General features: G+C 45.8%; 1 protein-coding gene across 1 annotated transcript; it reads left to right on the forward strand.

The window, feature by feature from the left end:
- On the forward strand, positions 1 to 27,562 carry LOC133390836 (acrosin-like). The gene is made up of 6 exons (XM_061640255.1): positions 1 to 17; positions 2,638 to 2,841; positions 9,425 to 9,690; positions 11,804 to 11,952; positions 17,973 to 18,151; positions 27,313 to 27,562. The coding sequence occupies exons 1-6, from the start codon at positions 1 to 3 to the stop codon at positions 27,560 to 27,562; spliced, it is 1,065 nt and encodes a 354-aa protein (XP_061496239.1).

Raw genomic sequence — 27,562 nt, forward strand, 5'->3', positions numbered from 1 at the left:
ATGAGCAATGGGAACAGGTGATGGGACTTGGTTGAGACATGTAGGATGAAGTGGCTGCCTCTTCCGTTTTTGGTCCTTTCCGTATTCTGCTCTGCACATGCCCAAGAAGACAGATGCAAGTAAGAGACATCAAAATCCAGGGGGAGGAAGATGAGAGGGCCCCACACTTGGACAGGCACCCAGCGCTGTGGGCAACCCCACCCCCAACCTTGCCTTCTGCTTCCATATCAGATCGCACCCTGCAGACCCTCTCCCCTCACTCCCTGTTCCTCAACTTGGCCAGTCTTTTCTGGCCTTCGCCATTTTAGTGCTTCAGCTCCAACTGCTGCGTATTGACCATCTGCAGGTTGTTAGGGCCACAACGGAAGCTTCTTGGAAAGTGTAGACACGCTTTGCATCAGAAGACCAAGCTGCTGCCCCTGAGTGTGGTCTTCTGGCTTCCCTTCTGTCTCTGGTGGGGTCCTTGCTCCTCCTCCTCCTCTGAAACTAGCCCTGCGTGCTGGCCTGTCTGGTCAGCTTCACATTCGCTTGACCCACTTGTCTGTCCTCATCTGCTCCTCTGTCAGTCTGTCTCTCCTGGGCAATTGGCTCTCTTTCCACCAAGCTGTTTGACAGGGGCTCAGGATTTGACTCTTCCCCCCCCCCGAGATGCTGCTCTGCAAGGCTCTTTAATCATATCTTTCAATCATACATATGAACAAACAAAGAAGGAATCAAACACAGAATTTATAGACACACAGTCTAACACAAATATAAACTTTCCCACATAGAAGAATCAACCCCAAAGAGAATTTTTGGCACATACTGTATTGGGGGTCTGCTTGAGTGTCGTGATGGGCTAAAAATTACTCACAATAGTTGTCAGGGTTTTGAATTCTGGATTAAGTATTGGTCTGGATGAAACAGATCTTCCCAAACTTTATGAATGATAACCATTTTTTTTGGTCTGTGCAGATAAGTAGCCACTCAGATAAGCCAAACGAGACCCTTTGCTTTCCAGATTGGTCAGTGTTGTGTTACAGGTCAGGGGCTATGACATCTGGTACCCCAAAGTCTGTTTGGGAGCATCAATTTTTCCTACACTAGGGATGTGGAACCAATGGCCTTCCAGATGTTGCTGAACTCCTGGCCATTGGGCATGCTGGCTGGTGCTGGTGAGAGTTGGAGCCCAGCAACATCTGAAGGGCACTAGTTTGGGGAAGGCAGCTCTATAGCATGTGCTTGCCTGATGTACATAAATGCCCATTAAAAGACATTGTTGGGGTCAAGCTGGGTGTTATTTTTTATGCACTCATTTGGGGGGCGGTTATATCATTTCCTTTTGCAATAGCCTCTGTGTGGCTTACAAAAACACCAAAACACAATTTGAAAAGGACACAGTAAAGAATCAGCAGATTCTTTGTAAAAAAGAGGAGCTAGTAATGTTAAATATCCAGAATAAATTAGCAATCAACCAATTTAAAGTAGCCAAATATCCTAAAATATTGTCCGATGCCACAGAAAGCAGCAGAAGACAGATAGGAAACAAGGCTGCCATCCTAGTGACTCTGACATATTGAAGGGAGTAAGTCCCATTGAGCTCAATCGGACTCACTTCTGACTGAGTAGGCATGGTTTGACTTGAGCTATAAATAGTGATGGGCTCTGTTTCCGCAGTCATTAGGATTTGCCATTGGATTATCCATTATTTCTGATATTCTCTATGTTCATAGAATCATAGAATAGTAGAGTTGGAAGGGGCCTACAAGGGCCATCGAGTCCAACCCCCTGCTCAATGCAGGAATCCAAATCAAAGCATACCCGACAGGTGGCTGTCCAGCTGCCTCTTGAATGCCTCCAGTGTCGGAGAGCCCACTACCTCTCTAGGTCATTGGTCCCATTATTGTATGGCTCTTAACAGCTAGGAAGTTTTTCCTGATGTCCAGTCGAAATCTGGCTTCCTCCAACTTGAGCTCATTATTCCATGTCCTGCACTCTGGGACAATTGAGAAGAGATCCCGGCCCTCTTCTGTGTGACAGCCTTTCATGTACTTGAAGAGTGCTATCATATCTCCCCTCAGTCTTCTCTTCTCCAGGTTAAACATGCCCAGTTCTTTCATAGGGCTTTGTTTCCAGTCCCCTGATCATCCTTGCTACCCTCCTCTGAACCTGTTCCATGTTTGCAAAGACGATTTAGAAGTCGCAACTCTCCGCAGCTGTTTTCCAATTTTTTCCTCTCCCTGATTCTTTTTTTAATCTGCTTTGAAATCATCGATAGTGTCAGTGTTAATTACATTATATAGCTAATTTAAAAAAAACAAGTCTCATTTAATTGTGGGGGTAAGGGTTTTTCTATGAATATCTTAGGAAACCGACAGACAGAAAGCACAAGTGGGGAAGACACAAACTTGATGATGGGCAATTATCTGCCTAATTTGCACTTGAAAAGGGCTGTAAACAGGCAATCATTACAGAGTTCAGAATAAAGGTTGATACCTGTGAAGGAAACTCATGCTAAATAGAGATTACTGGTGGGCAGGTTCCTGTGGGAGAAGGTGGCCCTTTTGTGGATGGCTCAACTTTCTAAGTCTCTTACGTTACACCTTTCACCTATACATAATTATGTGTGAGCTGCCTGCCATTTGTGTCTTTTTCTAGTGGAGTCTGCGGGAGACGTCCATTGGCACCCAGCCATGGTGGTTCGGTAAGGATTATCGGAGGCACAGATGCTCTGCCAGGAACATGGCCATGGCTTGTTAGCATCCAGGTCCCGACACATGAAGGGTACAGGCACACCTGCGGAGGCTCCCTTATCAGTTCGCGCTGGGTTGTCACTGCAGCCCACTGCTTCTTAAATAAAAGGTGAGCAGAAGAGGGAGCAGTTGCAGGCCCCAACAGGGCCCTTGTTGATGAGTTTCCAGACATGTTTAGCATAGCTCTCCCTGCAAACCATTCATCCTAGCAGATACCATGCAGCCTGAGTGGTAAAGTTCATTTCATTATTTAAAGGATTTTTACCGCACTGTTCAGCCAAAAAAAGGGTCCCAGTGCAGCTGGCAACAATCAATAGCAAGCCCAGTGGTGACTCCATGTCAGTGGGGCAGTGGAATCTGCTCTGGACAGCTCCTTGAAAGTTCTGACTAAAACCCAGAGTGGATTCCACTGCCCCACTGACATGGAGCCACTAGCGACCACTGAGTAAAACAGCTCACGCCTTCTGGCGTTTCATCAAAAAGACATGACACAAAAGGAAAAGGAGGGAGGGAGGAAGAAAAAGGAAAGTCAGGTTATAATTCCTACTTACAAGTTCTTATAAGACCCACATCTAAAACTGGTACAGTCTAGAGGGTATGCCAGACAGCTCTAGGTTCAAGTCCCTCCTCAGCTATGAACTTAATGGGTACTCGAGGCCAGCTGCTCTCCCTCACTGCCCATGTCATATAGAGATAATAATGCCAACCTGCCTTTATTGCAGCCGGGCTTATTGTAAGAACTCCTGAGATGACATATATGAAGTGATCTGAGCACTCAACATAGTACTAATGATTATGAAGTTAAAATGAGGTTGCAAAAGCGGAGCGTCTACATCAAACAGATCTTCTGTTTGCTAATTAAAGCTAATTAAAAAGTGTCACTAAACATGTGACTTCAGTACAAACCTTCAATTTCTGTTTCCCCCCTCCACAATTTGGATCAGCCTTCAGTAGTGTAGTGGCAAATTTAGAAGTCTAGGGTCCCTTCATGAGTCAGCCTCACAGGCCAAATTTGACAGGAGACTGGGGGCACCAACCTGTCAATTGCATGACATCATTATCCAACCCACTTATCAAAACCCTTTGCAGGGGGTTCCCAAGCCACAATATTCTGCTGGCAATCAGGTGCTTGGAAATCACGGCACATGGGGTGTTGCCAGCACTGTGACCGGCACGTCAGAAAGCACCAAACATAGAGCTAGCAACGTGGTGGTTTCTCCCCTCCCCATGCGGGATGGGGACAAAAGCTGGTATTTTAGAGGCACTGTTGCCTGCAAGAAAGGTCCCGCTCACAGCTGATCTGCAAAAAGCAGGTTTCTCCCCCCCTATGTTTCACATATCACATGGTGCCTGTAAAGTCCAAGGGGCATTGCTTGACAAGTGTTTCTTTCTCCTTGCACAGACTCACTGCAGCTAAAATGGATAGTGCTTGGGGGGGGGGAGAGAAAGAGGGCTTGGAAGAGTGGGTGGAGAGTGAGGTGAGGTGCATTTCTCACAAGGAAGGGGGCACAGGAAGCCTGAAGGGAGAAGGAAGGCTGTCTGTCAAGTACAAGGGGAATTGCTTGTAGAGCAGTTCTTTTTCCCTTGATTGTGCTTTTTTGCAAATTGTCTGTAAGAAAGTGGAGGGGGGAACAGAGAGAGCCGCATGGAAGGTGGGAGAAGACAGAAAGAGCAAAGGGCTAAGAAGAGTGAGGCTGTCTGTATTTTACAAGGGGAAGAAACCTGCTTTTTGTAGATCAGCTGTGAGAAGGAGTTCTGTCTCGCACAGTGATGTCTGTAAAATACCTCCACTCTTCTTAGCCTTTTGTCTTCCCCCCCATTCCACTTTCCCACACCATGTGCAAAAAGCAGCACTGAGGGAGGAAAAATGTGTACAAGCAATGCACCTTGCATTTTACAAGCAGCCTTCCTTCGTCCCTCTTCTCTGTGAGAAAACACTGCTTTGCCTCACTCTTAGCCCTATCCTTCCTCCCCCCGCATGCAGATGTCTTCATCTACACTCCACATTGGCTGCTATGCATCTGCATGGGACTGTTTGAAAGCCCTTTGTTTTAATAAGATTCTGATGCAAACTCCCTCTCAAATCAGGCTTGGCTGTCCCACCTCTTCTCAGTAACTTCCCTCTCTTAACTGTTGACTCTCTGCCTCCTCGTACTTCTCTCCTCCCCACAACAATAGATGGTGGGAGCCAACTGGCATGCAAGGAGATCCATACAGACTGCTGATTAGCTGTAGTGACTCCTGACCTTGCCGGATTCTCTGGCTGTGTAGCTTGTAAACGCTGCGTTAGGGAATTGTGGTGGCTTGATTGGCTGTAAAGACAGACAATGGGATTCCACCAAGGGGCCAGCAGGGGACAGGCTGCAAAAACATTAACGGCTCTGCGTCCTGGAGTGTCCCCCCAGGAAAACATACCTGTCAGCTTTCCCCAACCTGGTGCCCCACCTGATCTGGACTACAGTTCCCATCAGTTCCAGCCTTCATGGACGGCACCGGGTAGGGGAAGGCTGTTTTGGGACACGTTCTTAATGAAGACAAACTTTAAAATGGTTAGCCTGGTCTTGTGTGGGGTCATTGGCTTGGGTGTCAGAATCAAGGAGAGCAGTCTTCATGCCAGGAGGGATCCCCTACCTTAGCTTTCCACTCCTGGCATCTACAATTACACAATAAAAATAAGGCTCAGCTAGCAGGTGACGTGAGGTACCTATTTCCACCTGAGACCCTAGACAGCCACTGCCAGCCCAAGTAGAAGAGACTGGGCTAGTAGGGCAAATGGCCTATTCTGGTGCAAGGTCCTGTCTTATGTCCCCTTTGGGGGATTTAAAAATGGCAGATGAATAAGAAGAACAGTCCAGCTGCTTGACTGGGCCAAAGGAGGCCCATCTAGTCCAAGATGCCCTGTTCTCACAGTGGCCAACCATATGCCCATTGTGGGAAGCCCGCATGCAGGACCTGAATACCACAGTAGCCCTCTCCCCTCCTGCAGTTGCCAGCAATTGGTATAAAGAGGCATATTGTCTCTCACCCTGGAGGCAGAACATTGCCATCAGGCCTAGTACCCATCGGTAGCCTTATCCTTCCTCAGTCTGCTTTATCCTCTTTTAAAACCATCCAAGTTTGTGAGCATTCAAGAATGGCATAAAGCAGACTTAGAATGTGTCAACTGGCACCAAATGTTGACATCCCAAGACTCAATTTTAATTACTTTTTTTTAAAAGCAAGTTTTTCACTTGTGTACCAGCAGGCAATGGATGGACTGTGCCCTGTGAAATGCTAAGAGCAAGATGGGTGAAAGGCAGCAGGTCTCGTGTGTGTGTGTGTGTGTGTGAGTCCTCCTCAGTGACCTGCTGCCCAGTTCACCCCATGGCTCCTTCTAGTGCTGAGGCCCCACAACTCCTATCTCCCCTGTCCCCTTCTCTCCCTACAGTCCTTGCTGAAACATTCAAAATCCTTTGAAACCCTAGATCATGGATGCAACATAAATTAAGGAAACTGAGCAGACATGCTCATGTCCTTAATTCAGGTACTGAGAAGTGGTTGTGCAGAATTTGTGCTCATTTGGTGGAGAGTCTGAATGCCTTTGACAACAAGGTGAATCTACACTATAATCTTAGATCAAATTTACAGCAGTTTAATTATCACGGCTTCCCCCAACAAATCTTGGAAGGTGCAATCATAGGGGGCTAGTGCAGGTAAGATACTTCCCTTCTTTCTTTGTTTGAACTTCCAGACACAAGATGGCCAACGCTGTGGAAGCGCTCCCTCCCACTAATTCAATATACTACAGCAGCCTTTGCCGAATTCATGCCCTCCAGGTAGTTTGGGACTACAACTTCAATGAGGGCAACGAGGGCACCAGCTTGGCAGAGGCTGTGCTACAGAATGAGTCACCTCTCATGGGATTACAGTTCCCAGAAGAGATAAAAAGAGTGTTAACCCAGTTTAAGTCTGTAATGCAGCCAAGCCCAGAGAGGACTGTGACGCCCTTCCCTGGCTCTCCCTGTCAGGTTCCTACCTGCTCGTGGTTACTGCCTGTCACTAGGCACCACCAGGGACTCCACCAGCCCGGACTGTCCTTTTTTATGGTTTCTCTCTCCGCTCTAGCATAGACCTCACCAGATCCCCCTGCTGGCAGCACCACCAGTCACGTCCTATAACCCGTATTCCCAGAGACTCTGCCTGAGTCTCTCTCAATCAGGTTACCTCTGTGACTGCGTGCTTAAGCTGTCCCAATCCCTTTGTATCAATGCAGATAATTCTGGTTTGCTCTGAATACTTTTCTGTTTCTCACATACGTCCTAAAGCTAGGGCAGTTAGCAATTGTTTCTTTATGTTTTATGACGTGAACATGATACTGTAAACTTCGGGGTAAACCTATATAAACCCCCATCTATCAATAAACGCTGTTCCCATGCTCACCTGCTTTGGCTTGTAAGTATTGGGTCCCCTTTGCAAAGGCTTTGTTTTGTGTTGTTTGATCTCTGATAGTGGGTTCATTTTTACTCAGCTCCGCACTCTCCCGGGGTGTAACAAGTGAGCTGGGGTAACAGGACAGCTTGCGTGTTGGGTTTGGATCTAACAGTATCAATGCAGATAATTCTGGTTTGCTCTGAATACTTGTGGTGTTATTCTTCCCTTCCCCGCTGCCACCATTTGTCACTCTTCAGCCTTGGTATTTACCTTACCCTCCCTTCTGGTACAGTATACAGTATTTATTAAATAACAAAGATAACAAGATTACTTTATAAAGGCACATAAGCATGTGGTTTCATCTATCACTATGATACTTGTCTTAGTATTAATCCGAACTCCACACTCTCCTCACATCCACCAACTCTCCACACAATCTCCTCTCAAAAACCCACCAAAACAACCCTCTCACGTCCACCCAGATTCAACTGTCATCCTTCCATTTATATCCTCCAGCCATCCAAACACTCAGCCAATCATCCAGCATTCTACTGCCCATTCACTCCCCCCTCCTCTTTCATTCCACTTACCATGTATCTCCTATACAAACAGCACTTACCATATATACACTAATACAGGAACATCACAAGGACACCTTGCGCACCTCCGTGGTTTCACTCTGCTAATGTATTCAGTGTTTCGTATCATTCATGGCTCATTGCTACAGTGTGTTATGATGACTGTTTCTGATCTGTGCTGCTCATTATTTCCTTACATTTCTATCCTGTCTTTCTTCCACCAAGGAAGGGGGTCTACATGTGGTTTCCGGGGCAGGATGGAGTCACCCAGGCCACTCGTCCAGGGAAAGATCCGTCCATGTCGGTTCTCTCACTTTCTCTAATTTTTCTAAAGTTAAATTCTTTTCTCTACATTTCTGCAGCAATTTTTTTAACAAAAATCCTCATGAAAATTCTCCACCATATTAATGCGAATTTCTCCAAGTAAACACATTTTTGTAGGCAGTTTTGACAAAGGTGCACATTTTAGCAAGCTGTTTCTCATCACATTGTGCCTTTTGGCATGTTATTTCCAGTCACGTATTCATTTTTATGCACACTTTCCCCTAATACATGCATTTTTGTAAACATTGGTTGGTTGGCGAACTGCATCCCAAAATTCTAATAAATGCAAATTTCAAAGCTTACCTGAAAGAGCGCCTCCACCGCCACCAATTATGCCGCCCAACTAGATCAGCCACACAAGGCCTTCTCTCAATCCCTCCAACCAAAACAGCTAGGTTGGTGGGTACTAGGGAGAAGGCCTTTTCTGTGGTGGCCCCCACTCTCTGGAACTCCCTCCCGTTTGATCTCCGACATGCCCCTTCCCTGGATGTATTCCGCAAGGCCCTGAAGACGTGGCTATTCCAGCAAGCCTTTGAGGTCATTAGGTAAATCACCATGATTCTGTCATTTATCGTATGTTGTTAATATAATTGCTTTTATATGTATTGATGACTGTCCAGTATTTTACCTATTGTGATTAATGTGATTACACCTGTTATTATTGTATTTTATCTCTTTTAATGTACGTCGCCTAGAGTGGCGAATTGCCAGATAGGCGACAAACAAATTAAATATTATTATTATATTATTCTTCAAAGGATGGCTGTGTTTCAGTCTGATATCATTTCAGAAAGTGCAAATTTCATAAATTCTGCTTGAAATGTGAACTGAATCGAACTTCTCACCCATCCCCCTGACCCAGACTCAGACCCAGACCTGATTAGCTTCAGCAAGGTGGTGGCTGCCTTATCTCAGATCCTACTCTGAGATGTTAATTGAATGGTGGGATAGAAATTAATAATAGCAATCATAACAGCAATCATAATAATAGTTCTCATTATCGTCATTATCATTAAGGCACCATGTCATTGCTCATGATGCCAGTGGGTCGAGTTACCTGTGGCCTGGAGCTTTCTCTCCATACCCTGCCCTGAACATCACTGAGAGAGTCAGGAACTTTCTTGGCATAGCAATACGTCTCCACCTACCTAGAGTTCAGGACACATTTCAAAACAGTCGCTACCTCACACAGTCCTAGGAAACCTACAGACCAGTTTCACCCTGTTCATCCTAACCCCTTTTCACAGAATTCATGAACCACTCCTCAAAATAATAAATGAATGCCACAGCCTTTCAAAGCCTTATTTTAATCACACGGTTAAAGGAGAAGCTATTCCTTCATGCTTGGTGGACCCATTTCTCCATCTTTCTCTGCTAAAGGTTTCTGGATCACTGGAAGCTGGTGTTGGGGGCTGCCCAACTTTCTCAACCTAGCCCTGATGTCCAGGAGCGCACCATCAAGGACCTGGTGGTACATCCACAGTATGTACAACGGATAAATCTCAACGATATTGCCTTGATGGAGCTGAGTGAGCCAGTCAACTGCACCGACTACATCCAGCCCGCCTGCTTGCCTGATGTGAATTTAGCCGTTTCCTCGTTGACTCATTGTTTCGTCAGTGGCTGGGGAGTGACAGATGTGTCAAGTGAGAGTCTCAGGGGGTACATCAAGAAGGGACTCACAAGGGAGCACACAAGCACAGTATTTATGCTGGTGGTGGTGGTGCTCCCCAAAATCTGGCAAACTTTTCAAAGGCTGCACATGCGACACCACATCCAGTCCATCCCCTCCCTTCCCAAAAAATCCTCGGGGCTGTAGTTCACCACTCACAGAGCTACAATTCCCAGCACCCTTAACGACAGTTCCCAGGATTCCTTTTTGGTGCGGTAGGAAACACATGCTTCAAATGTGATTTAAATGTATGGTGTGTATGTAGCCATCCGAGATCCTTTTAACTGGAACCTGAAGCTGAGATCTTGAGGCAAAGGCTGGGGCCTTCCTGGCAGGGACCCTATGTGAGCCAACATGGTGCCCTCCCAGATGATGTTGAACTACATTTCCCATCATCCCCGACTGCTGGCCATGCTCATGGGAGTCGCAGTCCAACAACAGGTGTAGGACACCATGTTGCCTACCCCTGTACCAGCATGGTCAGAGCCCAGCTAGCTCTTGACTGGACTAAAAGTCCCCAATTTTACAAAAGGGTTACAATGAACCACCCAGACTCTTGCAAGGCCTATTTTCCTACCAAGGGCAGCTTCTAGATGGCCAAAGACAGGAGGGCTAGGAAGTGAATATTGCTTTTCCAGAGGCCAAACAGACATCAGGAAAAACTTCCAAACTGTTAGAGTGGTACTATGAGGGAACCCATGACCTAGAGAGGTAGTGGGCTCTTCGACACTGGATGCCTTCAAGAGGCAACTGGATAGCCATCTGTCAGGAATGCTTTGATTTGGATTCCTGCATTAAGCAGCGGGTTGGACTTGATGGCTTTAGAGGCCCCTTCCAGCTCGACGATTCTATGATCCTTGCTTATCAGAGAAAGATGGAAGAAGCAAGGAAGGAAAACAGGAAGTTATTGTTATACTAAGCCAGACCCCTGGTCCATCTAGCTCAGTGTTGTCTACATGAACTGGCAGCAGCTCTCCAGGGTTTCAGGCAGGGATCTCTCCTAGCCCTGCCTGGAGATGCCTTTGGGGATTGAATCTGGGGCCTTCTGCATGCAAAGCAGGTGCTCTCCCACTGAGCTATGGCCTTTTGCCATTATTTTATAATGTCAGAATACATCCCATGCAATGGAGGGTAACTGATGAGGGCAAACGGGGCATTGCCCCACCAATCTCAGTCTGCTCTGCCCCTCGTCAGCCCCCACCTGCCTGACATCTTACTTGCACCCCGTCAAGAGGAAGGCCTTGCTTGTCACCTTCCCCCTCCTTTGTCTCAGTGTGGTCCTTGTAGAAGTATTTTATTGCATGTAAGCCACTCTGGGAGCCTTTTTGGCTGAAGAGTGGGGTACAAATACAATAAATAATACAATAAATAAATAAATAAATAAAGTAGGTAGGGATGAGGATGGTGGGCACAGCTGTAATCAGCTGGCTCTGCCCCCTGTTGGGCTCCCTGCATTCCACCCCACTGGTCCCAGTGGGCACCAGCCACCTTAGCGCTGATCTCATGACTCTGTTTCCTCAGGAGAGAATCAGCAGACTGGGAGGGAGGGATCCAGAATGCCAAAGGAAAGCCCTTTGTGGCAAGAACTGGCTGATACTTCTGTCTAGCACCACTCGCCACCCAGGTTCATAGAAGCCAAAGGCTCAGCCTGACAAAATCTGTGTTCGGCATTAAGACGTGCCTCTGGAATATGTGAAGCAGCACCAGAGGAGACTCAGACTGAAATTGCCAAGGATGAGCATATGCAAAGATTTAGAGCAGGCTTTGCCAACCTGGTGCCCTCCAGATGGTTTGGTCTACAGCTCCCATCAGCCCCAGCTGGTGCTGGCTGGGTCTGATGGATGTAACCAGCCATCTGTCGGGGATGCTTTGATTTGGATTCCTGCATTAAGCAGCGGGTTGGACTGGATGGCCTTGGAGGCCCCTTCCAACTCTACTCTTCTATGATTCTATGTTGTAAGCCAAACCATTTGGAGTGCACCAGCTGGATGAACGCTGCCTTAGAGAGTTCCCAGAGCCAGATGTTTTTACATGTAAGCAGTGTTGAGGCCCAGAGCTAGATGTAAACTGAGACTTTCTGCTTGCAGAGCCAGGCGTGACATCTGACATCCTGCAAGAGGCCAAAGTCAACCTCATCCCATCCGACACCTGCAACAGCAGCTCCTGGTACTACAAGCGTATCCATTACAACAATCTCTGCGCGGGACATGAGCAAGGAGGCATTGACAGCTGCCAGGTACATGGACAAAGCCAGAGGCTGCTTTTCCCCAGTGAAAAAGGCAAGAGATGGTGAGGGCTGCACCTGCAACAGCACCACCTCGGGCTTTTTCCGCATGATTTTCCATTAGCTGGGAGTCTAGTTGTGCCTCACTGCCCCTGGGCAGTTTCTACTAAGGGCAAGGGTCACACATGACCATTCATCTCATTTTGACAACAGCAGCATCACGTGGTTACTTGCATGCTTGACAGGGTGGCAGCTCAGTGGTGGAGCACCTGTTCTGTGTGCAGAAGGTCTCAGGTTGAGTCCCTGGAAGCATCTCCCGGTAGGGCTGGGGAAGACTCCTGCCTGAAATCCTGGAGAGCCTCTGCCAGTCAGTGTGAGCAATACTGAGGTCAATGGACCAATCCAGTGTAAGGCATTGTCTGATGTTCCTGTAATTCTCTTCCCCCCCCCCAAGAATTTTACTTCACTACTGAAATATAGCGGAACAAAACAGGCAGGTGGGTGAAACAACGTAGAAATGGTCATGTTGGCAAAGCCCTGCTTTTCATATGACCTCATCTCTTCAAAACCCTTGCAACTGTGGCAGCTGGCACTGTCATTTGTGTGAGTCATGAGACTCTTGCATGCTGATTTATAGAATGCTGCCTGCTGGCCAGGAGCAGGAATCTTGTCAGCAGTCCAAACAGTCCTGAGTTTCACATTTTATTTAAATTCTTAGCAACTGGGAAGTAGCTCACAATGTCACAAGAGTGACTGTATACTGTAGCCAGCATGGATTTTTTACATTCCACAATGTTAAATTGAAAACACCCCTTATGCCATTCTGCTGCTTCCCATAAGGTCTTTTCAAAATAAAACCTTACAAAACGTATAGTCCTGAACTCAGAAACGCTTGCTTAAGAACCCTCTACATTTTCATGGCGATACACAAAACACACAGAGAGAATCGGGAGTTCAAACTGTAAAACAAGAGAAAAATAATCCATACCCCTGTTGGACTTCTTTTCTGTCAGAGTTGTCATAATTTGTTGAAATTAATTAAAAATCAGCCATGTTCACAGAGTACCTTTAATCCTATTACTGCTCTTGCACCATACTCTGACCTTTACCTTCTTCAGTTTAAAAGTTAAAAAGAATGCCTGCTAATTTTTAATTAAGAAATTTAACATTGGAGTCTATGATAGCGTCAGGAATGCTCAGTAAGAACCGACTGTCAGTGTTCTAAAACCAGACTCACTGCTGATTGGCTTGGCTAATCAGGGGGCCACACCCACACCAGACCTTTATTTCACTTTAGACAGTCATGGCTTCCCCCAAAGAATCCTGGGGTTTGTGAAGGGTGCTGAGAGGTGGTAGGAGACTCCTACCACAGTCCAATACACTGCCTGTGTAGTTTGAAAGAAAATTAAATCCAACATATTTAAAGTGACTATCTAATTTACTTTGCAACTGAAGACGAAAGTAATGACAACAGATTTATGTAATTTTAAAGTTGACAATGAGGATGTTGAACTTGTCAAGGATTATCAATACCTCGGCACAGTCATTAACCAAAATGGAGACAATAGTCAAGAAATCAGAAGAAGGCTAGGACTGGGGTGGGGTGGGGGGCAGCTGTGAGAGAACTAGAAAAGGTCCTCAAATGCAAAGATGTATCACTGAACACCAAAGTCAGGATCCTTCAGGCCATGGTATTCCTGATCTCTATGTATGGATGTGAAAGTTGGACAGTGAAAAAAGCAGATAAAAAAATAAACTCATTTGAAATGTGGTGTTGGAGGAGAGCTTTGCGCATACCATGGACTGCAAAAAAGACAAATAACTGGGTGTTAGAACAAATTAAACCAGAACTATCACTAGAAGCTAAAATGATGAAACTGAGGTTATCATACTTTGGACACATAATGAGAAGACGTGATTCACTAGAAAAGACCGTAATGCTGGGAAAAACAGAAGGGAGTAGAAAAAGAGGAAGGCCAAACAAGAGATGGATTGATCCCATCAAGAAAGCCACAGACCTGAACTTACAAGAACTGAACAGGGTGGCTCAGTACAGATGCTCTTGGAGGTCGCTGATTCATAGGGTCGCCATAAGTCATAATCGACTTGAAGGCACATAACAACAAAAATACAAATTTAAGCCATTATTTATTTATTTATTTATTTATTTATATACCGCCCCATAGCCAAAGCTCTCTGGGTGGTTTACAGTAACTAAAAACATTAAAACAAATACAATTTAAAACACATATTTTAAAAACAAGTTAAAACACAATTTAAAAATTTAAAACAATATAAAACACATGCTAAAATGCCTGGGAGAAGAGGAACATCTTGACCTGGCACCGAAAAGATAACGGTTGGCATCAGGCACACCTCATCAGACATATCATTCCATAATTTGGGGGCCATCACTGAGAAAGCCCTCTCCCTTGTTGCCAGCCTCCCAGCTTCTCTTGGATTAGGCACCCAGAGGAGGGCCTTTGATGTTGAGTATAGTGTATGGGTAGGTTGTGTCAGAAGAGGCGTTCCATCAGGTATTATGGTCCTAAGCCGTGTAAGGCTTTATAGGTTAAAACCAGCACCTTGAATCGGGCTCGGAAACATACAGGCAGCCAATGCAAGCGGGCCAGAATCAGTTTTATATGTTCAAACCGTCTGGTCCCTGTTACTAATCTGGCCGCTGCATTTTGCACAAGCTGCAGTTTCCGAACCGTCTTCAAAGGCAGCCCCAAATAGAGTGCATTGCAGTAATCTAACTTGGAGGTTACCAGAGCATGGACAACTGAAGCCAGGTTATCCCTGTCCAGATAGGGGCGCAGCTGGGCCACCAACCGAAGTTGGTAGAAGGCACTCCATGCCACCAAGGCTACGTGAGCCTCAAGTGACAGAGATGGTTCTAGGAGAACCCCCAAGCTACGAACCTGCTCCTTCAGGGGTAGTGCAACCCCATCCAGGACAGGTTGGACATCCACCATTCGGTCAGAAGAACCACCCACTAGCAGCATCTCAGTCTTGTCTGGATTGAGCCTCAGTTTATTAGCCCTCATCCAGTCCATTGTCACAAACAGGCACTGGTTCAGCACATTGACAGCCTCACCTGATGAGGATGAGAAGGAGAAGGAGAAGTAGAGCTGCGTGTCATCAGCATACTGATGGCAACGCACTCCAAAGCTCCAGATGACTACACCCAACGGTTTCATGTAGATGTTGAACAGCATGGGGGACAGAATTGACCCCTGTGGAACCCCATACTGGAGAATCCTTGGGGCAAAGCAATGTTCCCCAAGCACCACCTTCTGGAGGTGACCCACCAAGTAGGAGCAGAACCACTGCCATGCAGTCCCTCCCATTCCCAACTCAGCCAGTCTTCCGAGAGGAATACCATGGTCAATGGTACTGAAAGCTGCTGAGAGATCAAGAAGATTCAACAGAGTCACACTGCCCCTGTATCTCTCCTAACAAAGGTCATCATACAGGGCGACCAAGGCTGTTTCCGTGCCAAAACCAGGCCTGAAACCTGACTGAAATGGATCCAGATAATCGGTCTCATCCAAGAGTGTCTGGAGCTGGCCTGCCACCACTCGTTCAAGGACCTTGCCCAGGAACAGAACATTTGCCATTGGCCTATAGTTATTAAGATTTTCTGGGTCCAGGGAGGGCCTCTTCAGGAGTGGTCTCACTACTGCCTCTTTCAGGCAGCCAGGGACCACCCCCTCTCGCAGAGAGGCATTAATCACTTCTCTGGCCCAGCCGGCTGTTCCATCCCTGCTAGCTTTTATTAGCCAAGAAGGGCAAGGATCCAGCATAGAAGTGGTTGCATGAACCTGTCCAGGCACCTTGTCACCGTCCTCAAGCTGTACCAACTGAAACTCATCCAAGAAATCAAGACAACGCTGTGCTCTGGATACCTCGCTTGATTCACCTGCTAGATTCACCGACTTTTGGAGGTCACTGATTCATAGGGTCGCCATTAGTCATAATCAACTTGAAGGCACATAACAACAACAATCTGATTTACTTAGTAATTTTAGTGAAGTTTCCTATAGTAAATCATTTTCTTTTGCTTCTGTTTCTGTGAATATGTGACGTACAGCAATACTTTGCAAAATTTATACTAAAAAAACTCCAAAAACAATTCTGGAATAATTGCATTAACTACTACAGAATAGTCTCCAATGGACAAGAGGAGTGTCTCAGTTTGCACAAGATAAAACAGTGGGAGGTAAAATATATCCTAGTAAAATTCTAGGTGTGCTCTATGGTTTTAATTTACCATGCCCACTTTTCTTTAACTGGAGCAGTTTAAGCATAGCAGGCTGAAAACATGCATCTTGGATAGGCCAAGTTTGTTTTTTCCAACAGCTAGAGTCATTGCTGAAGTAGCAACATATTGTGATCAGTCTGATTTTACATCAAACTGCAGGTCCAGATTCCACTGTTAATGCACCCAAAATAGAAATGGAACATAACCTCCAATTTGAAACACAAAAGGCTGTCTTCACCATCATATGACACAGGCCAATAAAAAGGCTTTGAAATTAATAGAAATAAATTTGACACAGATTTCTACAATGAATAATGAGAGCAATATAATTTTCTAGGTTTGATTTTCTGTAGAAACAGTGGTAACGTAGGAAAGAAGCAAAGTAAGAACACCAAGAAACATACAAAAATGTAATTCCTCATCCTTGGAGATGCAGTCCTGATTCCAGGTGTTGCCACCACTCATCATATGCTCAGAAGCACGTTACCAAATTCTTCCAAGCTACACAGGAAGTGGATTGGACTGTGAAAGACAGGCCTGTCCTTAGCATGTGCGGGGCCCAGGGCAAAAGCATAGTTGGGACCCCCCCACACATTATTTCTCTCTTTCAAACCTCCCACTCAGAATAAGCTGGCAAGCGCTGCCTGTAAACGTGCTGCACTGCTGATGAGTGGGCGGCAGGCAGCACAAGGAAGCCACTCAGGCAGGGGATTCAAACCTCCTGCCTAAAATTAGCTAGCGAAGCGCCGCACGCACACCCGGTTCACAGCTGATGAGCGGAGAGGGGAAAAACCGCTCAGGCACACAGCCGAAGAGTGGGAGATTCCCCAAGAGCGGGAAGCGGCTGGCGAGACTGCATGGCTGAAGAGAAAACACCCTGCCGCAGCCCAGCTTCTCATCGCCAAGCATGGTGCCCCCCCAAAGCGCGGGGCCCTGGGAAACTGCCCCGCTTCCCGGTGCCTAGGGGCGGCTCTGGTGAAAGACCAACCCAAATGGTGTTTGCATTTTGACACATTTGTAGGGCAGTCCAATCTCTCAGAGAGGAGGTCAGGTCTCCTGCTCCCCTGGTGCATTCACTATTGCTGCCCAATTTCTCTGTTTTGTAAAGTTTGATAGAAATATCTATTGACTATAAGTACGTTCTTAAACTGCAAAGGTGTTTTTTTTTTTTGCCTGTTAGGGAATATTACATTCATATGTACTTATAGTTTATTAGGATTTTCAGATTTTTACAATAAAATTGTACATTCTCTTCTCACCTCCCACCCACCTCTCCCAGTTCCCTACCTCGTTCTGCCCTTATGGCACAAGCACATAATTGGGGTGGGGAACCCCACTGTATCCAATTTGTATTAAAGGGGAGCTCATCGGCAATACACTCCACAGCTTTACGCATAACTCTGTTGCCCAAAGTTCTTGGCAATCTTTATCCTGGGACTTTCTGGGACTTAGGCCTCTGGGCTGAACTTATGTTCTTCATTCCATGCTCCATTAGCTGTTCCTCTGTGGCTGAAGTGTTTAGAATCTTCAATATTCCCCCTCTGGGCCTCTCCCGTTCTGGCGAGTGTTATGACATCCTGCTGGTTTCTTCAGCTTCTGCTTCACTGGTAGCAGAACAGCTTTTAATTCCTTCTCTTTGGCCTTAAGAAAAAAAACCCCTTGCCTATTCAAATTCTGCTTCATTTTTTTTTCTACAGTCCTATTTCATGGCAGTCCTGACGAACAATATGCTCCTCACTCTCCCATTTTTTCCTTCCTACTACAGGGTGACAGCGGCGGCCCCCTCATGTGCAGAGAATCGAGGTCTGAACGCTTCTGGGTTGTTGGGGTCACTAGCTGGGGGACTGGCTGTGCCAGAGCTCAGAAGCCGGGCATCTATACCTCCACGCAACACTTCCTTGACTGGATGAAATGGTCAACCAAAGAGAACTTTTCCAAGACCAAGTACCGAGTAAAACCCAAAACATGGCCACAGCCGAAGCCCATAACAACTAGCTACACCCCAAGTCCAAGTTCTCAACCGTGGTGGCCCACAGGCCCGTATGTAAGCTATCCACTTGAGACCTTTGCTTGGCCGAAGCCAAAGCCCATAACAACTAGCTACACCCCAAGTCCAAGTTCTCAACCGTGGTGGCCCACAGGCCCGTATGTAAGCTATCCACTTGAGACCTTTGCTTGGCCGAAGCCAAAGCCCATAACAACTAGCTACACCCCAAGTCCAAGTTCTCAACCATGGTGGCCCACAGGCCCGTATGTAAGCCAGCCACTTGAGACCTTTGCTTGGACGAAGCCAACCTGGCCAAAGCCAAACCCAAAGCCCCTGACTTGGCAGCTGCCGGCATCCCCAAATGAAATTCAGACGTTGGAGAACTGGGCTTATTCTCAGCCATTACCTACCTATCCTGTTGTGACAAACCCTTCACTTTGGCAAGAACCAACTACACAGACTCCTCTGCTCCCATCCCTGGCCTCACAACCAGTGCAAACTCAGTCCCCATGGGGGTACCAGAGCGCCTACAACTGGTACCAGGCTGGGACTACTACTCCCAGGACAAGGCCCCCGCCTCCCCCTCAGCCAGCATACACTGCACAGCAGTATCCGACATGGAATAAGTGGGGGGTAACCAGGCCTTCCCCCAGAACAAGGCCGCCACCTCCCCCTCCCCCTCAGCCAGCATACACTGCACAGCAGTATCCGACATGGAATAAGTGGGGACTGACCAGGCCTTCTCCCAGAACAACTCCCACACCTCTGCCAGCAACAGAGCCCCAGTGGACCCAGCCCACATATAAGTGGACCTGGACTAGGTCCTCTGTGGGAGGGGGTTACTATCGGAACCTGAGGAGGACCAGGGCAGCCAACTAGCCAAATGGTCAGCCCACCTCCTGACCCCACAGCCAGTCACTTGCTTTATGTCCTGCCTTAGAACACAGCACCGACAAAGTGTGTACAAACTACAGCCTTGAACTCTGTCCCCTTTCCTTGCTGCACGCTAAGCCAGATCACATGAGATGTCTTTCCAGCGTAGCATGATTAGCTTTTAAATATATATGTACATATATACACCTATGTGCTCTTTTGGCAAGACATGAAGATTGCTGGAGAGATGCGGAAGCAAACCAACGAGCATTGCACATGCAGGCGATGCTTGGTTCTTAGACGGGTGTGCTCTTGAGGAACTAAAACCAGCGCCTGGACTCAGCCGACCTGGGACTCATTGGCACTGAAAGGGCAAAGGAAGTTCCCAAATCCACCTTGAACATTTAGGTGCTCTTGTTCATTCACACCAAAGCCTTAGTGGGTAGACCTCGTGGTTCCATCCATGTCTGTTCTGTAATGTGTAGCACACATCTAGAATAAATTGGTATCTTTCTTACCCAGCTTATCCTGCTTATTCTATTGCTTGATACAGGATCAGGGATGGGCGAATCTGACAGTTTTGGTCTCTCTCAGTCTCTCATTTTTCCAATCTTAAATTCAGGTCTCCATATTTCCACATCAGTTTCAGATTTCATTTTTTTTAAAATCCTCATGAAAATGCATGAGCATTTCAGTGTGATTTTTTTCCTAATGCTTTCTTTATATACCCAGCTGATCACTGCACTCTGCAGGTGGGGGCCTCCTGCAGATACCATCTTATCAGGAGGTCTCTTCTGCACAACATAAGAAATGGGCCTGTGGTACCCACCCTTTGGAATTCCTTCCCCTTAAATATTAGACAGGCACTATCTCTGTTATCTTTTTGGCTTCTACTGATGATCTTCCTCTTTCAACAAGCCTTTTAAATAGAGACCTTATTCCAGTCTGCATCAGTGCTGGAATTCCTTTTTAAGATGTTTTTAAAGATTTTTAAAAATATGTTTTAAAATATGTTTTAACATGTTTTTAAAGATGTTTTGTTTTAATATTTTTAAAGTCTGTTTTTATGATGTTTTAGACTATTTTAAATGTTTCTGTTTGCTGCCCTGAGCTCCTTCTGGGAGGAAAAGTGAGATATAAGTAAGTAAGTAAGTAAGTAAGTAAATAGGTAGGTAGGTAGGTAGGTACGTAAGTAAGTACTTTTGGCTAACACAGCTTGCTATTCCACAGATTCAGATATACTGCAGGTATGTATGACAACGTCCCTGAGTACAATACTATATACAGTACTGTGGCTTTCGTTCTAACACAGGACCCTATAACATGGGTGCATCCTTTGTTCCCCAACCCTCAATTTATAACAAGGTTCTACTGTATACACATTTCTGCATTGTAGTTCAAAAAAGTAACTTTTCCAAGCTCCAGTCATCCTCTGGGGATAAGGCTGAAATTATAATGATTGATCAAATGAGACAGAGGTAGAACTAGGCGCTGCAAGTGCAGGGACACATGATAGCAATTCAGAAAGACGAGAGCACCACAGGGTAAAACACACATGCCCAAGACATTTACATGATGTGTAAGTGTTTATATACTAATGCCAGAAGTCGCAAGGGCAAACTGGAGTGCTTGGTCTTAGAGGGCAGCATCAGCACAGTGGGCATAACAGAAGCCGGCGGAATGGAGAGAATGAGTAGGGCAGGGTTATCTCTGGCTACAAACTCTATAGGAAGGACACACTGAAGTTGGTGTCACTCTGTATGTCCAAGAGGGTGTAAAGTCCAACAGAATCACTGCGGTTGGTGGTACTGAGCCCCAAGAGAAAATCAGTACTGAGAATGCATTATCATTGCACTGACCAAGATGCTCAGGATGGTCTACAGATGGAGGATGAAATCAAAGAGGCATCCAAAAGAGGAAGTGCTGTAGTAATGGGTGACTTCACATAGGCTGGGTGTATGTGTGTTCCTGTTACAACAAAAATTTTAGATATCCTAAATTACTATGCCCTAGAACAGTTGGTCATGAACTAACCAGAGGGGCAGCGACCATGGACTTAATCTTAACTGGCACCCAGGACCCGGTGCAAGATGTAAGTTTTGTTGAACCACTTGGGAGCAGTGACCATATACTGCTATCAAGGTAAACATACATGTAAATGGCCAATTGCCAACAAAATCCAGCATGGTCATATTTTACATCAAAAGAGAAAACTTCCCAAAAATGAGGGGATTGGTAAAAAGGAAGTTCAAAGGCAAAGTCAAGAGGGGAACATCTCTCCAGAATGCTTGGAGGTTGTTCAAAGCAACAATAAGAGAAGCTCAGCAAGAATAGATATTGCAGATCAGGAAAGGTACCACCAGAGCCAAGCGGATGCCAGCACGGTAAAAGAACAGAATCAAGGAAGCTATTAGAGGCAAGAAGGCTTTCTTTAGAAAATGGAAGTCTTGTCCAAATGAAGAGAACAAAAAGGAACACAAACGCTGACAAAAGAAATACAAGCAGCCAATAAGGGATGCCTAAAAGGGATTTGTGGAGTACACTGCTAAAAACATAAAGACCGAAAACAAAAACCTTTGAATACATTAGTAGCAGGAAACCAGATAGGGAAGGAGCGGAACCCTTGGATGACAAGGAAGTCAAAGATGCGCTAAAGGAGGATAAGGAGTGCAAGCCCTTCATAGGGGAGAGGCATGTTGAAAGCCCCTTGGTCCATGGGCTCTATGGTGGCTTAGGCGCAACTATGAGTCCCAATTACCACCACAACCAACAGCTGTTGGACTTTACTGAGGCTTCAGCCTTTGCTATAGACTTTCACTCCCTTCTCCCAGGCTGCACAAGACTAAATCCCCATACATGGAGTTATCACCACAACAAGTTCTTTTCAGGGCCTTCTGCCTGTATTTGTACTTTATTAGGATCCTCTCTGGGTGTAAAAGCTCCAGGTTCTGCCTAGTTCCCATGTCCTTGGTGGAATGGGGCTAGGCTCTGATTCACTTCAGGGGTCCTGTGGCTTTCCAGTAGTCCCTTTCTCCAGGGAATGGGGCTTGGGAAGAGATAGGTCCAGAGGTCATCTGGCTAGCCCCTTTGCAGGATACTCTAGGGTTACCCCCATTGGGTGAGTCCTGCAGTATCCTTGCACCTGAGGTTTTGGAGGGTCCGAGAAGCCTCCAAGCCCCCTGTACCTCCCAATTGGCAAAGGAAGAAGCTCTTGGAGATCCTAGCCTCTGCTGCTTCTCCATAAAACCCTCCCTGCTGGCTGCTAGCTCTGGGCTATTTATGCTCAGCAGCTGCAGGAGACCTTCATCAGCCCCCCACCCATCTTCTAGCTTGGCTGATGGAGAGGCTGTCCTGACCCCTACAGAAGTGGACTGGGGCCTTCTTAAAGGAGCCATGCTGGTAAGAACCCTCTGGCCCAACATGATCCCCTGTAGATTTTCACAACGGGATTGCAGAGAAGTTGGATGAATTCTTTGACTCTTCACAGCAGAAGATGCAGAGCAGATCCCGGGCCTGAACTAACTTTCAGAGGAAGGGAGTCTGAGGAACTGAGACAAATAATGGTGATAAGTTGTTTGAAAGTCCTCATGCCCTCCAAACCTCTGCTCTTTCTAGTAAGGCATGGCAACTGCTCAGCTTAGGCCACTGTGCCAACTGTGTCCATTTTTGGGGAAGGAGAACCTGGACGCAATCATCCCATCCCATGCCTTAGGACACCTAGATGAGCCTATTGATTGAGCATTCATCCTGATTTGCCTGTACAAGGCTACACAGAGGTTAGATTATATCTGGTCTTTATTGAGCATCCATTCTGATTTGTTAACAGTCACCAGCCAGATTACCCCATAAGACATCAATGAATCAATCTATCAATCATTTATTACAGTCAAAGACCAGCACTCATCGGACATCAGTTTTCAAATAACGTTCTGAGAAACCTGGGGTTCCTCAGAAGCTAAACAACGGGCCTTCGGTAAGAAGATCAATAAAGGCAGACTAGGTTCGCTGGAAGGCAGCTTACCCACCACTACTAATCTTCCCACACAATATGTGCAGTCACAAGAGTGAAATAATGTACATGCAGGAGGTGATTAAGGTACATGCAGCAACAACGAAGACCAGAAAGAGAGGGCCACCACAAGTGCTGTGAGTGACAAATCCTGGCAGTTCTGCAGCAGTTATGTGGCAGGAGTTCCTTAGCACACAAATTGAAACTGTAAAGATTCTATGGACATAGAAATTCTGAAAAACACTGCCCTAGATCATTTATGAAGAGCTGAAATGGTGGTAGCTGTTGCACTCAGATCCTGCTTGCGAGTTTCCCTCCAGCATCTGGTTGGCCATTGTGATAACAGGACACTGGATTCTGACATGATCCAGCAGGACTCTTCTTATGTTCTAATGGCTGTCTGCAATGAGAAAGGAAGTTTTAGAAGCAGACAACTCATCCAGTATTGAGGAAAGGATCTTGTTTTGGGGGGGAGGGGGGGAGGAAAAGGTTCCTAAACTCAGGACCAAAAACTGCCAGGCTTTCTCCTACATTCCCACCTGACAAAACGGCAGCATTTTTTTTAAAAGTGGTGCACCCTAGTTTTGGCCCCTAGCCCTAGTGCTTTTACTAGTATTAATCCCACTTGCCCATCCCAAAAACAGAAGAGGAAGAGAAGAGCAGTGATGTCAGGCTGTCCATGTGCTATCTGGACAGAACCTGGATTCATGCATTTTATGATGTCATGAATTCTGAGAAAATGTGGCAGTGGAAGTAGCCTTGGGAACTGCCAGAAGTATGAGATGATTGCTCCTCTCAATTCTGGTCCTTGCCGCATTCCAGCCCACCCATGACACCAAAGTCAGCAGCTGTGCGTAAGTGACAAAAGTGATCTTTGGGATGGTTGGTGACATTTAGTAAGGAAAGACACAGTGGGGAATCAGTAGAGGACAGTTTATTGTCTTTTTCAGATCCTGATTATTAGGCCCTGTCTCGCTGTCTGTCTATCTAGTAGGGCTGATCTCTTTTTCATTTTGCCTTGAGGGTTTGGTCAAATTTGGGAGGCTTTTTGTCCAATCTCCAGAAGTGAAAACAAAGGAGAGAGGTGAAATTATTCAGCAAAAGAAAATGATATAGCCACAACATCCAAAGAGATCTTGCAAGAGTTTCTGAGTTACTATAATAAATTATATAAATCTGGCAACTTGAAAGAAAGAAAACAGGAATATTTTTTCCAAAAATAAACATTCTTCAACTATATGGGACATCTATAGAATATCAGATGATATTAGAGGAGCCTGTTTCAGTAAAAGACATAAAAAGGTTAGCCAGATGTGCTAACTTAATGTTATTACACCTAATGAGCGGAATGGCAGGATATAAATTTAATAAAGAAATAATAAAGAAATCCTGAATAAGAATAAATTTCAATAAACTTGGTAACAAGCTGTAATCCCAAAAGAAGGGGAAGATCAATTTTTTTAACATTGATGATAAAATCTTTACAAGCATTCTAGCAAATTGTCTAAATAATATATTGCATAAGGACATCAATCAAGAATAATCCATTAAAATAATCAATTAAATAATGAATAATAAATAATAAATAAGACAGGATGGGATCTTAATGGATGAGAAGAATGGGGAATAATGTGTGGAAAATTTTACACATATCTGATAATGCATCAGAACCTTTTCTTAGATGCTGAAAAAGCTTGATAATATTGAGTGGATTTTTTTCTTCATAGATATGAAATATTTTAACATTGGTTTAACATTTATGGATTCTTGTTACCTAAATCCTAAGAACAACTTTGTAGGCTTTTTTGAATTTAATTTGCTGTGAACTGCAGAGAGAAGACAGTTGGATCATTGGTATAGAAGTGTATCAATGAATAAATGATTAAGTTGCCATCTTTTAGGGTGCTGGAAGATGGAGGCTCTGTTCCACAAACTGGTAGTGACTCTCGACGATTTCAGACAGGATTCTCTTCTAGTCCTCCTGGAGATGCTGAGGGTTGAACCTGGGACCTTCTGCATGCAAGGCAGATGCTCTACTGCGGAGCTACACCCCTTCCAGCTATTAAGCCGGACTCTTCGTGTGTCTCCCTGGCCTTTCTCGATTCCTCTCCTGTTACCTTGGAGGCTGCAAACATTTTGCTCAAAGACCTATGTGCTGAACACATTGCCGTAGTCCATACTGGAAGGTACTAAGGCATGAATTACTATGGTCTTCTGCAGGAAGGCTGCAGGTAGAAAGTCAGGCACAGCATATTGCTTAGCCCAGCTTTTGCCAACTTTGTCCCCTCCAGTTGTTTTGGCCTACAATTCCCATCAGCTCCAGTCACTGAATATTTCTTAGTCTAGTCTTTGCCAACTTTGAGACCTTCAGACCAAAACATCTGGAGGGCACAAAGTTGGCAAAGGCTGGCTTAGCCCATGGGCAGTGAATGGTGTCTGGAATGTGGGCAGGCACGTTGGGCATCTCAAGCTTCGTGGGGTGATCAAGAAATGCTTGTCCACTGCAAGAAAGTATTTGAAGCACATCATCGTAATATGGAATTCACTCCCACAGGAGGCAGTGATGGCCACCAACTTGGATGGCTTTAAAAGAGGATTAGACACATTCATGGAGGAGGAAATGGCTGTCTGTGGCTAGCAGCTGCAACAGTTATGTTCTCCTTCCACTATTGGAGCCAGTATGCTTCTGAATACCAGTTGCCAAAAGGCACAGCAGGGGAGAGTGACCTTACACTGAGGTTCTGCTTGCAGGCATCCCATTGGGTCATCTGGTTGGCCACCATGAGAACAGGATGCTGGACTAGATGGGCCATTGGCCCAATCCAACTGGCTCTTCTAATGTTCTTAAGTATGGGAAATTAAAACTGTCCAAGGCTCCTGTGCTGGCCACACTATCTACGGCTTTAAGCATGAAGACTATTAGCAACCTGTGTCTTTTTCTCAGTGGAGTCTGTGGAAGATGCCCATTGGCGGCCAGCCATAACATGCTGTGGGTTGTGGGCAGCAGCGATGTTCTTCCAGGAACGTGGCCTTGGATGGTCAGCATCCATATAAAAACACAAAGGGGCAGCTATATGCATTACTGGGGAGGTTCACTTATCAGCTCCCATTGGGTCATCAGTGCAGCCCACTGTTTCAGGAAGCCAAAGTAAGCAAAAGGGAAAGCCACCTACCTCAAGGCTATTCCTGGGGAGCGCAGCCTGGGGGCATCTCATGGAAGCAGAGTCCCGCCTTTTGGGGATGAGTGGGTAATCCTTAAATATTAGACAGGCACCATCTCTGTTATCTTTTTGGCGCCTATTGAAGACCTTCCTCTTTCAACAAGCCTTTTTGTTGAGATCCATCCCAGTCTGTGTCTGTGTCGGAATTGCTTTTTAATATGTTCTTAAGCCTTCTTTTTTTAAAAAAATTTTTAATATTAGACGATGTTTTTAAAGCTTTTTTTTAAGAAACATTTTTAAAGATGTTTTGTTTTAAAGTTTGTTTTTATGATGTTTTAAATTTTTTTAGTGCTTTTGTTTGCTGCCCTGGGCTCCTGCTGGGAGGAAGGGCAGGATATAAATCAAATAATAAATAAATAATAAATAAATAAATAGCATCACAGTGTTTGGGGGAGTCATGGGGTACCAGAATTCAGAGCCATCCTCTGAGGACAGTGGAGTCCACAGCCCAGGAGCTGCCCTGCTGGATCAGAACTAAGGTCCAACTAGTCTAGCATCCAGTCTGCAACACTTTTGACCATGTTGGGAACCTCACAGGGTTGGACACTAGGACTAAGCCACCATCCCCTTTTGTTCACTCATATTCAAAGGTATTCTGTCTGGACATGGAAGTTCCTTTGGCTATGAAGGGTAAAAATCACTGATATCAGACAGCCCTCTAGGAATGAGTCTCAAACTGACATTCTGAAAACAAGCGTCTAGCCCTTATGACTGCAGAGGAAGTGTTGTTGACACCTGGAGACATCTCAAAAACTAGAGGGGAGATGAGCAGGCCAGTCACTCAAGGGCTGTTGCACGCTAAACTCCAATCTCCATTCTCACCTCTGCTTTTCTTTCCTGGGGTTGGGTGGGGGGATAAAGTTGCTCAGACCAAAATGCTGGATCTGGGACTGCCTTTCCACTCTTTTCTAGTTCCCCCATCATCAGTGCTTGGACTCCAGGTAGCACCACCCCTCTTTGGATAATCTTCACGCAGTCCCGTAAGCCATATATCTGTTCTTTGTTCCAACTATAGAGAAAACTATAAGATTGTACTTGGCTCCAACCGGGTCACGCAGCTGGGCCCTGATTCTCAGCAACGCTTCATCGAGAGGCTGGTGAACAATGAAAACGACAACAATCAACTGAGCAAAGGAGAAACGGTGTTCAGTGACATTTCTCTGTTGGACAAGCCGGTCAACTGCAGCAACTACATCCAGCCAGCCTGTTTGCCTGATGAAACAGAGACAGTTTTGACGCTCACCCATTGCTACGTCAGTGGCTGA

This window comes from Rhineura floridana, chromosome 8, assembly GCF_030035675.1.
Source record: "Rhineura floridana isolate rRhiFlo1 chromosome 8, rRhiFlo1.hap2, whole genome shotgun sequence".
Taxonomy (NCBI): Eukaryota; Metazoa; Chordata; class Lepidosauria; order Squamata; family Rhineuridae; genus Rhineura; species Rhineura floridana.

Excerpts from the sequence above, each read along its gene's own strand:
- LOC133390836 (XM_061640255.1), top strand. Across the intron at positions 2,842-9,424 it reads CACTGCTTCTTAAATAAAAG|GTTTCTGGATCACTGGAAGC; the intron begins GTGAGCAGAAGA and ends TCTCTGCTAAAG. Across the intron at positions 9,691-11,803 it reads GGGAGTGACAGATGTGTCAA|AGCCAGGCGTGACATCTGAC; the intron begins GTGAGAGTCTCA and ends TTCTGCTTGCAG.